Source organism: Lissotriton helveticus, chromosome 7 (assembly GCF_964261635.1).
Source record: "Lissotriton helveticus chromosome 7, aLisHel1.1, whole genome shotgun sequence".
Lineage (NCBI taxonomy): Eukaryota > Metazoa > Chordata > Amphibia > Caudata > Salamandridae > Lissotriton > Lissotriton helveticus.
Genome location: NC_136068.1, coordinates 1,047,876,252 through 1,047,890,774, shown reverse-complemented (window position 1 = coordinate 1,047,890,774; position 14,523 = coordinate 1,047,876,252). Strand labels below are relative to the sequence as shown.

The following is a 14,523-nucleotide window of genomic DNA, read 5'->3' as shown; positions in this document are numbered from 1 at the left end:
TGGGTCTGCCCGGTGGTGAGTGTGAGATCAGCATGAGTAATGTGTGGGAGGAGTGCACCTGGGTCCTGGATGGGCTGGGGTTTTCCCCACACAATGCTGGCTCCGCCCCCCTGTGGTTTGTCTAATGACCCTAGCCTCCCCAGTGAATGAAAGGGGTGGTTGGGCCATCAAGGGTACTCCCAAGCCAGCTGCAACTGGTTTCTCCCCCACCCTGCACCTACAGACAAAGGGATTTACAGTATAAGAAGGGGCTGTGTCCCCATACAATTTGGCTCTGTTCTGCTTTTGGATCCTTGCCAGAGGGGGCTGTTGCTGCTGCTGGGGCCAGGAGGACCGCCACTCTGCTTGTCTCCCTGCCTGGAGACCCAGTGAGCTGGCTCTGGCCCTGCCTTGCCCCCCTGCCTGCATCCAGACCTTGCTGGAGCTTTGCTGTTGTCTGAGAGCGCTGCTCTCTTGCCTTTAGCGCGGTGGGCGCTTTTCCCTGCCCTGAAGCGCTTGGGAGCGCTGTGGATTGCCCCTAGCGCTAGAGAGCGCTTTATTTTACTTATTGCGCTAGGAAGCGCTTTTGCCACCCAGCCGGTGCCCATCCGGCGTTTGCCCGCTAGGATTGCCGATTTGCGGCGCATCGCGAGTGCCTACCTCGCTTCATATTTAATTTCGAAGCCGGAGCCCACCCGGCATTGCCCCATCCTTGGATACTTTATTTTTCACGAGGGAGCCCGCCTGCCTGCCTAAAACGGGCCGCCGCGCTGCCCGCGACGACCCGGAAGTGCTGGAACCGTCAGCCAATCGCTGCGCGGCCCGGGAGAGGCGATCCGGAAGTCCCGCCCCCGGAGCCGAGCAGCGAGGAAGGAAGCAGCCGGCTCTGTCCTCGAGGCTCCCAGAGTGAAAGGGAGCCCCGCGCCGACCAGAAGGGGAGACGCATCCGGCCCAGGAGACCCGGTGAGTGCGGGGGCGTTACCTTTGTGTCCCGAGCGGCCCCAGTTGGCAGAGGGCCGCTCCCACGACGCCCGCATTCTTGTTGTGTGGAGCCCCGAGGCTCCTGGGAGGCATTTCTTCGAGCCCGAGAGGCTCTTAGGGCATTGTTAATTCCCGAGTCCCCCGTGAGGGACTCCAACGACCGCCCTGAGTATAGTTACGAGCCCCGAGGCTCGAGGGGGCATATCTTATTATTGAGCCGCGAGAAGGCCCCCGCCCCAGCCCACATGGTTTTACGAGCCTGCGAGGCTCGAGTGCCAGCATATTGATCATTGAGCCCTGAGAGAGGCTCTGGGGGCATTTTCATTATTTTGAGAGCGCTGAAGCTCTATTTGCCTATTTGCTTTGGGAGCCCCTGAGAGGCTCCTTGCCCACTTTGTTCTTGAGCCCACCTGGCTCCAACGTTGCCCTAACTTTTCCTGCATCAGTTGCCCAGCACTTTGTGGGCAACTGCTACGTTTAGGTTTGTGTTCTGTGCTGCCTGCGCAGACCCCCTGACACTGAGACTCAGGGCATTCAGCCCCTTTCGAGGCCAGTTGGCCTGAGGGACCATTCTAGTGTGGTGCTACGTGCACCCTGCGCATTGTGATTTACTTGTGAATATTGATTCCTGCGCAAATGTTCTACCTGCACCTTTGAATGTGTTTCAATGTTTCATGTGCCCTTGTTTGTTATTACCTTTGCTAAAAGTGACCTGCTTAGGTAATTCTTTGTTCTTTTATTCCCCTTTGCTAAAAGTGACCTGCTTAGAGGAATGTTGATGTTTTATTGCCTTTGCTAAATGTGACTTGCCTAGGTGATTATTTTAGGTTTCCTTCCCTTTGCTAAATGTGACTTGCTTAGGTGATAGGTTTTCCTTCCATAGGTCCTGATGATAAGGTCCTAGTTCCCTGCGTGATTTCCCTACAGTGTTTAGGGTGGCGTAGGAGGTATTTACCCTTTACCAGTAGTGACTGGTTGTGTGCTACATTTACGATTTCTGTGTTACATTCATTATATGTTTATGTGCTAAAGTGTTATACCTACAAGTGCTATTTCTAAAAGTGCATTCCCCTGACAGTGGTCCAGGTGGCCCTGTCTTGTACATAATCCCTTGTAAATCTTGCCCGTGCCTGTTGGCACATTGTAAAGTGTGTGTGTTATCTAATGTGTTTTTATTATTATAATACAAAGGCTATTTTTGATATAACCTTGTGTGGAGTTTCCTTTGTGGTGGGCCTTTGGTTGTTGTCGCTGGGGTGCGCGCGCAAACGCTTTACACATCGCCTCCGAGATTAGCCTTGCTGCTCGCGCCACGTTACCTAGAGGGTGAGCGGGGGTTATCTTGGTGTGTGACTCCCTTGCCCTGACCTTGGAAATGGTGATCCCTGACTGACCTTGGCGCAAGCCTTGGCCAGCCAGAGGTCCCGTTTCTAACACCGCCTAATTGTACTTCCAAGGAGAAGTCACCGCACATCAATGTGTGGATGGATCAGGTGACAGTGGGTCTCTGTAAGTGAACAATCAGAACGTCACCATTAGGACAAGCGTCGGGGACCCATAGCTTGTCAAACAGTCCAACACAGAGAAAAGGGGAGGGGGCGCCTACCGGTAGCCGGAGAAGTCAGGAGCCGAGGTATTCGTTAAATACACTGTCAAGTCTTGTTACTCGATCCAGCATCTGCATGGAATACACGGAAAACAAAGTTTCCTGAGGGTCTCTTCAGAACAAAAGTATTGCCAGTGTCGTGATAAAGGACCATAAGGTAAAGAAAATACCTGATGCATAGTTTCATCTCGGAGATTCAAGCAGAAACAGCGTAACAAAATCCGCCGGAACCTCCTTCCTTTGAATGCGATCACGTGGTGTGGATCGGCATAGAAATGGAGGAAGGCGGAAGTGTATCCCAATTACGGTGTATATGGCGGCCATCATGGAGTGGTTAATTGATCAAGGAATCTCCCCATGTATCCGACGGTGGTACATGTCAAGTCATAATTAATGAGTGACCAGGTGGCATCATACAGACGTCATTAGAGGGACATGTCAACCGTGATTGAAATAAAAATAAAAAATTACACATTTACTATCAGCGCTCGATCATCAATCGTCACAGAGTGACTGCCAGATCGAAACTGAGGAGACAGGTATGCATTGGTATACTTTTTAAAAAGGAAGAGAGCCTGCATTGAGAGACATGGAATATTGGAGTGAATACAGAAAATGCCGAGTTATTGTTAAAGGCATGGTAGATCAATGGGGCTGGTTCAAAGCCAAAACTTTGCAGAATCAGATCATAGATAACCAATGAAAATAATGTGCAATTTGAAAACAATGCATGGCGTACCTGTCTCAAGGCGGTATAGGCCAACTCACACATAGTAACCAAATCTTAACGTTAAGATACAGAATTCATACATTATGACCACCACCCTCATGTGTTGATGTTATAAATTGGCGTACCTGTCACAAGACGGTAAAGACCAACACACTTACTGTTCCCAGATGGTATCAACCACGTTAAATTTATGCATATAAATAAAGGGAACACATATCAGTCACTCGATATACAAAGATCACACCATCAATGGGAACGATTGCGAGATGATACATTGTATAATACAGACTATTAATGAACAAGAACACTCTAATGGAGCAGAGCCAGCTGGGAGAACGAACTGTCATATTCATTGAGGCCATTGTTGATGGAATTAAAGCGAAACATCCATTTAAGCTCCCTTACATTGAGGATGTCTGCAATGTTACCGCCCCTAGGGCCCAATGACACCTGTTCTAAAATAACCCACTTGAGACTTTCTGGAGGGTGTAGGACAGCCTTAAAATGTTGCACCAAAGGTGCACCCTGAACTTCACAGCGGATCTTACTCATATGCTGTAGAATTCGGACCTTGGCTTTTTGTTGGGTCTGGCCGATGTATATCAAGCCACACGGACACACAATGGCATAAATGATGTTAGTTGAATTGCAATTGGTATGAGATCTCATAGGTGTTTTGATATTGAGATACTCAAATTCTTTGGTCTGTATGGTGCTATCACAGGCCTTACATGTCCCGCAACGATAATGGCCTACAATGGGTGGCAAATTCCACATAGTCAAAAGTGAAGGGTCTTCTGGACTCCGTAAGAAGGATCGAACAACAGAATCACGCACACTTTTGGCCTTTCTAAATGCATGAAGGGAAAGTTCCTTGTGATCTATATCATCTGCAACAAGTGCCCAATGTTGGTTGATTGTGCGCTTGATAACATTGCTCTTTGTAGAAAAAGTAGTAACACAGACAATGCGGTCATTCTGGCTGTCGCTCTTGGTCTTAGGGATGAGCAAATCTTCCCTAGGGTTAAACCAAGCGCGTTTCCAGTCTCTTGGGATAGCCCCGTTTAAGGAGACGATTAGATAAATCCTCAGATTGGTCCATATAATGTTCCTTGAAGGAGCAATTCCTTCGAGTTCGAAGAAATTGCCCAAAGGGTAAATTATCACGGAGTGCCCGGGGGTGATGACTGTTGTACTGTAACAGTGAATTTCGTTCGTCCGGTTTACGGTACAGGGTAGTTTTTAGAAAACCCGAATCTTTAAAGATGGTAATATCCAAAAAATCTATTTTTTTGGTATCTGAATGTGTAGTGAATTGAAGATGAGGAGACTGGTCATTTAGCCAATTGTGAAAAGATGTTAGTAGGCTAGAAGTACCATTCCAAACGAAGAGAATGTCGTCGATATATCGCATCCAGAGACAGAGATGGTCTCTGAATGGATTAAGATGATTCAGGACAACATTCTCCTCAAAGGTTGCCATATAAATAATGGCCACATCCGGTGCAAAGGGAGCCCCCATAGCGACCCCCTTTGTCTGGAGAAAAAATTGGTTTTTAAAGACAAAATTTTTTTTTGTCATTGCAAGTCTGAGTAAGGCTATAATAAATTCAGTAGGCACTGCCATGGGGGCAGGGCGCTGGTTCAAAGATCTAGTCATCACGGCTAGTGCTTCATCCTGCGGGATGCATGTATAAAGTGAGACTACATCACACGTAACCAATATTTGATTGTTTATATCAAAGGGAAGATCTTCTACAATGCCGATGGTGTGCATTGTATCCCTGAGATAAGTACTCATGCTTTCAGCGATAGGTTTAAGAAAATGATCGACGTACCTACCCAATGGTTCCAGCATGGAACTACAACCCGAGACGATAGGTCTACCAGGGGGGTCGGAATTGCTCTTGTGAATTTTGGGTGGCGTATATATGGTGGGAAGTCTCGGGTTACGTTGATTGAGATAATTAAATTCATGTTCAGAAAGGAAACCAAGTTCTAAACCTTCCTTAGTTATCTCCAATATTTCGAGAGCCAGAGATGCAGATGGATCAGACCTAAGTCGGTGGTAACTGACTCAGTCATCCAGCTGACGAAGAATCTCCTTCTCATACTTCACCACATCTTGAACCACAATAGCCCCGCCTTTGTCGGTGGGCTTGATGACCACTTTATTGTTGGACGCAAGTGATTGTAAAGCCATTTTCTCTGACCTGCTGATGTTAAATTTCACATAAGTTCTTTTGTCAAGTGTTTGGCAAACATCTCTCCATACTACTGCCTCGTATGCCAAAATTTTATGAGACATAGCATGTGCCGGTGGAACAAAGGAGGATGATAACTTTAGCCCAGTATGAGACTGTTTTTGGATTGGGGGTGCATTCCTAAAAAAATATTTTAGTCGGATCTTCCGAAAAAATTTACACAATTCAGTCTTGACATAGAAGTTGTCAGGTATGTAAGTCGGAACATACGACAGCCCTTTATTAAGCACTTTCTGCTCATCATCAGTCAGGACATAGGAAGATATGTTGACCACAGGAGTGGATGAGGGAGTTGCCCTCACCACCGGTAGGTCTTGCGACGTGTCGTCCGTTCCCCGTGCTGCTCGGGTTGGAATTGTACCTGCTTGGTAGGTTGGCCTCGGCCCACATCCCATGTTGGTACGTTCTGTGATTGACCACGTGTTTGGCCTCTGGGCCAGTTGTTGCCTCTGCCCCGAGGTGGTCTCCAAGCTCCAGGGCCTGGGACTAAAAAAGGATTGAATTGATGTGGATAATATCCAAAGTCCTGGAATGGATAAGTATTGTTAGGACCGGGGTACGTATGGCTCGGACCTGCTTGGTCCTGCTCACCCTCCGAACTGTAAGACGAATCGGAAAAGGTTGAATAATTCCGCCGTCCGCGGAAGGAACTACGGCCTCTATTCGTAAATCTGCCTTGATTATCCCGACGATAATAATCGTCCTGCAGATACGGATAAGTCTTTTTCTTATCGTACAGCCTCAAATCACGTGCCAATTTTTCGAGTTTCTTATTCTGAGTGACTAATTCAAAGTCCTTAAGAGAAGTATCTAAATTGATAAGGGTTTCTTTAGCAGAAGCAAAACTGGCATGGGCAGAAATCTCGGCCTTAAGTTGTGCAATTTCAGAAGCAATTATTTTCACCTGCTCCGCCGCCGTCTCAACACCCAACACCATCCAATGGCGTGAACAGTTATTAGAGATGTGGCTGAAGCCTTCCCTGAATTTAGGGACTTCGATGAAAATTGCGGGTTCGATCTTAATCTGTAGACCGATAGGAATGATGTTATCCTTAAGATATTTGGTTAGTAGGTGGCCGTGCCACCGGGTTCTAATCAATTTCTTTTCAAGACGTTCTAAGCGAGAGATTTTATCTTTCAAAGTGAAGTCGATGGAAGGGACATCAGATGAAAGAAAGTTGTTACTAGGATTGTCCAGTAATTGGTTGATATATTCCTCAGAGTAGGAGAGAAGCTCACTCTCCACCATGATGTGCTAAACTGTACTAAATAAAAATGAATTGCAAAAAAGACAAAGAAAAAGAACCTCGCAGGCCAGCGCCTGCACAGAGTAGGTTGCAAGAGGGGGGTTCACCCAATAGCGTCATTGGGACCTGGGTAGGTAAGGCACTGAGAGAAAGGGGTCCCAGTAAACACACACAAAATTATTTGTAAACCACAACTGGTAATTCAAATATATAAACAAAAGAGTCAATCTGCTGACATTGTTTTAATTACAATGAAGCTAAGCCAAAAAATAGGGTAACAATTGAAATTACAAAGATAAAAACTTATTGATTACCTGCCCTGGGAAGGGGAAGGGGAATGTGCAGTGAGTAGGCCAGAGTGAGAGCCTTGAACTCGATCCTCCTATTGACGGGTAGCCAAAGGAGGATGCGCAAGCGCAGGGAAATGCGATGGTGGAGCGGCACGTTCCCAAATAATATGGCTGCAGTTTTTTGTATTATTTGCAGCCTGCAGACCACATAGGCGGGTAGTCCTAGATATAGACTATTGGAAAAGTCTAGCCGGGACATGATCAAGGCATGGACTACTGTCTTCCTGCAATCCATTGGAAAAAAGTGAAGACATTTTCTCAAGGCTCTCAACTTCCAGAAGCATGAGGAGGAGACCTGGCGAAACTGGGTCTTACATGAGAGGTCATTATCAAATTTGAACCCCAGATTTCTGGCTGAATCCACCAGAATTGGTGTGTGGTTAAGCTCTGCAGGCCACCAGAGCTTAGCAGGTGGAGGAGCCAGCTGGTTGAAGAATAGGACCTCTGTTTTCTCGGTGTTAAGCTTTAAGCAGTTCTCAGTCATCCAGGCCGAGAAGTTAATCAGGCATTGCCTGAAGTTGACAAAGGCAGCCTCCGAGTGTTCTTTGAAAGAGAACACCAGTTGAGTGTCATCAGCGTAAGAGAACACTCTCACTCCCCATGTCTCAATTAGTGTCACAAGAGGAATTAGGTATACATTAAACAGTAAAGGGCTCAATGCTGAACCCTGCGGCATCCCGCAAAGAAGGGGTTTCTGGAAGGAGATGTACGGGCGTAGGAATACTTGTTGTGAGCAATTCTCTAAGAACGACTGGAGCCAAGCCAAAGTAGTTCTCCTCACTCCCAGGTGTCTTAGTCTCTTTAAGAGAATCGGGTGGGCCACAGTATCGAATGCTGCAGACAGGTCAAGCACCACCAACATTGCAGAGCTGCCCTGGGTCCACAGATTCACACACAGTTTTGGCAACTTCTAGAAGTGCTGTCTCTATGCTATATCCCATTCTAAACCCAGATTGTAATTCATGGAAACGATTTTTGGATTCAAGGAATTCAGAGAGTTGTTTCTGAACTTCCTTTTACAGAATTTTCCTCGGAGCAGGCAGTAGGGAAATGGGCCTAAAATTATTTTCTTCTGCTGGATCAGCATCAGGTTTCTTAAGTACAGGCAGTAGGTAGGCCCGTTTCGAGGCATCTGGGTAGATACCAGTTGTAAGGGAGGAGTTCCAGATCTGATTCAGGGGCAAATTGAGACAGGGGGCAAGCAGTTCAAAAATCCGAGCTGGGCAGGGGTCTGCCAGAGATACCGACTTACAAGTGCACAGCTCCCTTAAAGACTCATCAGGTGGCAGTGGGCTGAATTCAGACCATGTGCCCTGAAGATGAGAGGTTGGTTTTTGCATAAGGGAGGACGTTGAGGGTGATAAGGAGCAGTAGATCATTTGGATTTTTTCCTGAAAAAAGTCCAATAGGTCAGCACAGAGGGTAGGAGAGGCATAACTGTGCTGTCTAGAGCAGTAGGATTAGTGAAACTTTGGATAATTTTAAATAATTCTTTAACTGAGTTGTCCGATAATTTGATTTCGTTAGAGAAGTAGTCCCTCATGGTGCTGCGCTTATGCCTATGGACGTTTTTCAGAGCTTTTCTGTAGGAGCATTTAGCCACGGGATCATAGTATTTTCTCCACGAATGTTCAAGCTTCTTACATTAACTGTTATCCACTCGTAATTTCGTAGAGAACCAGGGGGCTGAGGGTTTTTTTTCTGGAAGATGTCACTGCCCTGAGTGGGGCCACGCTGTCTAAGGCAGAGGTGAGCCACCAATTGAAGCTGGATACATCACTACTTGGGTCACGCGTCAACTGGATGGGGGTGGGGCATTTTGGAGTATAGGGCCCAACGTTTCTAGGGTGACCTTCCTCCAGTTTCTTCTCTTGTTGGAGATTGACCTCGAGCTATACCGTATGGCTTTGAGTCTGAGGCTGAATGAAACTAATAAAAGGTCTGACCAGGTTAGGGGTAGCGGGGCCTCTACTTTAAGGTTAGGATCATTAGAGAAACAAGGTCCAGAATATGGCCAGCCTTAGGAGTATGGGCGGTCACCCTTTGTGTCAGATTTAAACCCTCAAGGGTTTCTGCCAGCTGAGAGACCTTAGAGCAGTTTCCATTATCTATATGGACGTTGAAGTCACCAAGGACAATGAAGTTGGCGTACTTTCCAAGGGATCAGCGACAATGTCGCATACCTCCAACAGGTTGCAAGAGGAGGTGTCCGGGGGTCTATATACCAGGGTCACGGCCACTGAACAAGGTGGGCAAGATTCTGACGCAAAAGGACAGAGCCTCAATGATGCCAATGTGCTCAATTTTTCTAGAGCAGATCTCCAAGCAGTCCCTCATAACAGCCACACCCCTCCTTTCTTGTTGCCACCCAGGTTGGCTCAAGTCATCAGAAAACCTACAGGAACCGCCAGCATCAGGTCGGGGTTGGAGCCTTCCTTCTGCCAGATTTCTGTTAGAAACATGAGATCCCAGGAGTTTGACTCCAGAGCGAGCCAGATGCTCTCTGAATGTTAGTGCTAGTTGCCATGGGCTGTTCCGTAGGGGTCTTTGGTGAGGTCAAATGATCATTCGCCCTATAGTCGTTGACCATCAGCATAAAGAGACATGACTCATGGCAGTCAGTCCCCAGGTCCATCATGCAGACCGATTTGTGCATATTTACAAGTTGATCTCTGGACCAAGCAATATTGGTTGAGGTAGAAAAACAGGTAGCATGGCTGGAGCTGGCCGGGGTCCGGACGCGGATGGGCGCAGACAGGCTTACCTTTGGCGCGCCTTCGGCGCATCTTGGAGCACATTTCCTCAAACTTCTACTGCTTCTACTCAGATTACTGCATTGTTTACCTGATCAGTGGTTCAGCCCTTACTAAGGCAGAAATACTTTAGTCAAAACACTGAAAATACAAAACGGTTTCGTCAGGGCTGGGGCAATCTTTCAGTAGAGAATAGATTTAGGAGTTGATAATATTCAGCATAAGAATAACTTCCCTTCCAAATGACAGTCCTGTCGGTCTTTCCTTTTGCAGAATTTTGATTACCCGCCCTTCCACACCACCTGTTTGCTTTCAAACTTTCTGGCTCCTTTATGGAAGGAAGTATCAGAGGAACTCAGGATGTGGGAACAGTAGTGCCATCACCTCTAGTCGTGACAGGCAATGTCTGCACAATGCCCTCACAATGTGGCACACCTCTGCACTATGAGATGGAGAAAAGACAAGTATAAAGGAGCTCCACGGAGCTTTCATTATTAAAAATAGTTTCATAACCACAAGGAAACGCATACACACAATCCCTGCAAGCACATTAGCTCATCCCCATGAAATCGTTGCTGTGTGATTTGTATGATCCCAGGCCTCACCTTTGGCGTGGAAGGTCCAGCCCTCTCGGCTGTACTCCTGCAGCTGCACCCGGTGCTGCTGCCGACGCCGACAGACCTCTTGGTAGAACTGCTGCTCTATGTGTGTGTAAGCCGCAGGGATGGCTCCAGCCACGCCCTTCGCACCAAAGAATCCATTGACTTCTGGGGATGCCAGGAGGATCTGGTAGTGGGCTCGAGTCCCGAGGACAAGGTCCATGTAGGCCTGGGTGAGGTTAAAGTACCCAGTGGTTAGGCTGACTTTTGTGCCCCTTTCTGCTTCGGTCAGGAGCGTCTCTGTGACAAGTTCGTCTATTTCAATCCCAAAAGGCTTCATCTGTATGAGCGGGTAGATCCAGGTGTCTGGCACCGATGCCTGCCTGCCATCGAGCCGGGCGGTGCTCTCTGTATCGTGGCTTCTACTGTGCTGTTGGAGACGCTGCTTCATTCTTGCAGAATTCACCACCTCCATTAGTCTATGGTTTGCAGCCTTACAGTATTCCTCTTTGTCCCCTGGAAAGATAGACCAAATAACTTTATTAGGCAGTGATCAGCAGTTCAAAAAGAACAGTGAAGGTAACCTAACTTGTCATTCTAGTTCTGCATCCTAGAGATGGGATCTTGACGGAACTCAACCGTAGAGTATTCCTGGCAATATGCAGTGACCCCAGAACACTTGTTTCCCACATTATTGTACAAAAAATCTGCATTAAAGCCACACATTTCAAAGCGAGTCATTCATATGTCACCTCCATAGAGTCCTGCTTTTAGACATGAATAGACAGTTTACGAAACAACAAAACATATATTGCTGCACATAGCTGAAAAAATATAGCTTACCAGGTTAGAACCATGAACAACCATCTATTTCAGTAGAGAAAAATGGAAAAAAGAGAATACCTGCTCAGTTAAAGTGCATTAGGTCAAAAAGAGCACACCAATCCTTTAGGGGCTGATCAGCACTGGCAGTTTGTTACAGCCTCAGTTCTTTTCACATGTCAAAGTATAATCTCAAACTTACTAGTGGAAAATAAGTTACATTTCCTTCTGTAGGGTCCTCACTGGTAGTCATAAATGTACAAGAATGTAGCAAGCCTCGCCCTCATAGCAAATGCCAGTATTTTTCAGAAAGATTTTTATTTAATTTTTATTAAGAGCATACATGACCGCAAGGCATCAGAGCACAGTACATTGCGCACAGATCGCCCATCATTACAATGGTGATCATATAGATCACAGGGTTACATCAAGTTGCATTCTAATTACACAATGTAGAAACTTCGCCAATCATTACAAATGGCGGGTACATGATTAACTAGGGTCAGACTAAAGGAGGACAGAAGATCTTTTTGCCTTGATGTGCTTTTAAGATTAAGCCTCCACCTTTTATTAAGTATCCTCAGTTGGATTGGGACAACATGTGTACGTACATCAGTAGGACAGGCCAGGGCTGCAGACTCATCTCCTAGGTGGGCATGGAGCTGATTGAGGAAATATATAGTACATACTGCCAAGACTTTACCAAAACAAAAAAAAACTGCCTAACTATTGATTCGGCTTCAAATTCTCATCCAAACAAGAACGTCGTTTGCTTTGTGTATTGCTCTTCATGGAGCAGCCTTACAGATTTCAGAAAACGTTCCCTAGCCAATGAGCTGTAGATGCTTTCCCGCTTACAGAATGTGCTTTTGGACTAACAGGCCAAGGCTTGTAAGCCTCTTAACAACAACATACTATGCAAGGTACTATCCAACTAGAAATGTTTTTTGGTTTTAAAAAAATATTTTTATTAAGGTTAAACAAAAACAAATGACATATGCAATCAAGAGACAGTTGGCATATTTCATCATACAGAACAGTTCACCATGTAACACCTGAAGAGTGGTCAAGGGACATCTCGTGATCTTCGTTTTGAATGATAACATTCTAGTTCCACTGCTGGGGACACACAATTCTTCACCTTTTTTTTTTTAAATAGGTTTATTAAAGTTTTTCCATTTCCAGTCAATAAACAATCACAATATTTATACATACAGCACAGTCATTTTGTCTGAGATGCAAAACATAAAAAAGAGCCAAAAGAAAAAAATAAGGATAATCCTTAATCGCCATGAAACCATAAACATAAATTCCAAAGAGGAAACAAAAACAGACAAAAAAAGCTAACTCAATTTTGATTTTAAGCATTCTCTTTCCACCTCATAACAGGTTCACATAAGCGTTTCCCAAGGATTTCACCTTTTTCCCCTTCCTGTCATATATCCCTTTCTCTAAATTATACACTGACAGTAACCTAGCCTGCCATTGATGAAAAGTTGGGGCTGCCTTATCCAACCATGCACTTGCCACACACAGCCTTAAGACTGACATAGCCATGAATAAAAAGTATTGCGAGCCACACTGCTCGTCGGCCCCGCCTACCCCCAGGATAATCCATTCTGGCGTAAGGGATATTTTAATTCCTAGAGTTTGATCCAGGAAGGATCCAATTGCCCTATGCAATGAGTAAAGTTGGAGACATAATGCAAAAACATGAACGATATCCGCCTCTGCACTATCACACCGAGGGCAGCAAAATCCCACCCCATTGAGCAATCCTAGCAGGTGTGTGGTATAAGGAGTAATTTGTTTTATAATGCTGGGCTTGCAGCACTGCTGAGCAGAGTAATGTACGCCCCATCTTGAGAGAAACCTGAAAACTATCCTGGTCCATCTGGAGTTTATCTGCCCATTTCATTCCATATTTTTCCAGATCGTCACTTTTAGGTGCATCTAGCTCTGAGTAAAACCACCAAATAGAGCATTCTGCCCCACCCTCAATTGCATCCAAAATCCTATTTTTACTGAACCCTGCAGAGCCCCCCTGCTTGTTTGTTAAATAACTCCGAAGTTGGAAAAACCTAAAAAAATTATTGCTAGGAATACCATACTTCCCCCTGGAGATCAGTGAACTGCAAAACACCATTAACCCCCATCAAATCCCCCAACTTCTTAATCCCTCGCTGCCCCCAGTCAACCATAACTGAATCTGCGAATATTTCTTCTGGAAGAGATAAATTCCTTTCCATCGGGGTATAGGCGTTAAACCTACCCATTCCCAGTTTTTTAAAGAGTGATGCCCAGATTTTATAAGCTGCCATAAGTGTCTTAAACCTGGTTCTTTTAAAATAGCTGTGTATTTCAAAAAGCAGTTTTCCGCGTTCTCCCCGATAAGAATTGCATATATATCTGTTGATCCTGCCTTAATCTGCGGATCTGAAGTGTCTCCCTCCATCAGCCCACACATATACAGTATAGCTGCAGCCCAATAATATAACTTAAAGTCGGACCCTGCCCATCCTCCCCTAGCTCTAGAGAGAGTCAAAAAACGAACAGCCCTTCTGGTCTTCCCTTGGGCCCAAATAAATCGATAAGGTGTTCGATTGCAACAAACCATTTAGCTTCAAAAATCAATGGAATTGTCCTAAATAAATATAAAAACTTAGGCAAAATAATAATTTTCACCACGTTAGTGCGCCCCACCAAAGACAGGTGTAGGTTGTATTCTTTCAAGGTCTGCTAAGATGTTAATCCCCAGATACACCACCGAGCTAACTACTCGATCATCCTCACAAATCACCTGTCTATTCTGAACTATCTGTGTCTTGGAGCCATTTAACGCATAGACCGAAATCCGAAAAAAAATAGTAGCTTCTCTTTCTACTTACTGAATGGCGATAGTCGGGGATGGAGTCACTATTGCCACGTCATCCGCATTGGCCAGAGTTTTAAAAACTTGGCCCTGAATCCTAATCGGAAGAATCTTCTCATTTATTTCTAATTTGCGAATTAAGGGGTCCATATATACTGCAAAAAATAAAGGCGAACATGGACACCCTTGAAGGGTACCCTGTTTGATCACTACTGCCGAGGTGTACCCTCCATTTATTCTAAGTCGAGCTGTAGGGGATTGATAAGAGTGCCTGGATCGCCTTAATGAATCCTTCACCAATGCCATACCATGCTAAAGCT

At 45.7% G+C, this 14,523-nt stretch overlaps 1 protein-coding gene across 5 annotated transcripts in view; it reads right to left on the bottom strand.

The window, feature by feature from the left end:
* PGS1 (phosphatidylglycerophosphate synthase 1) overlaps positions 1-14,523 on the bottom strand; it is a 649,148-nt gene that overhangs the window by 330,061 nt on the left and 304,564 nt on the right. For all 5 annotated transcript variants that reach the window (XR_013598742.1, XR_013598743.1, XM_078653897.1 and 2 more), the window contains exon 7: positions 10,516-11,025. Coding sequence is in view for 3 of the 5 variants with exons in the window: in XM_078653897.1 (XP_078510023.1) it covers positions 10,516-11,025 (510 nt within the window). In the remaining 2 variants the exon portion in view is untranslated. The remainder of the gene's footprint in view (positions 1-10,515; positions 11,026-14,523) is intronic.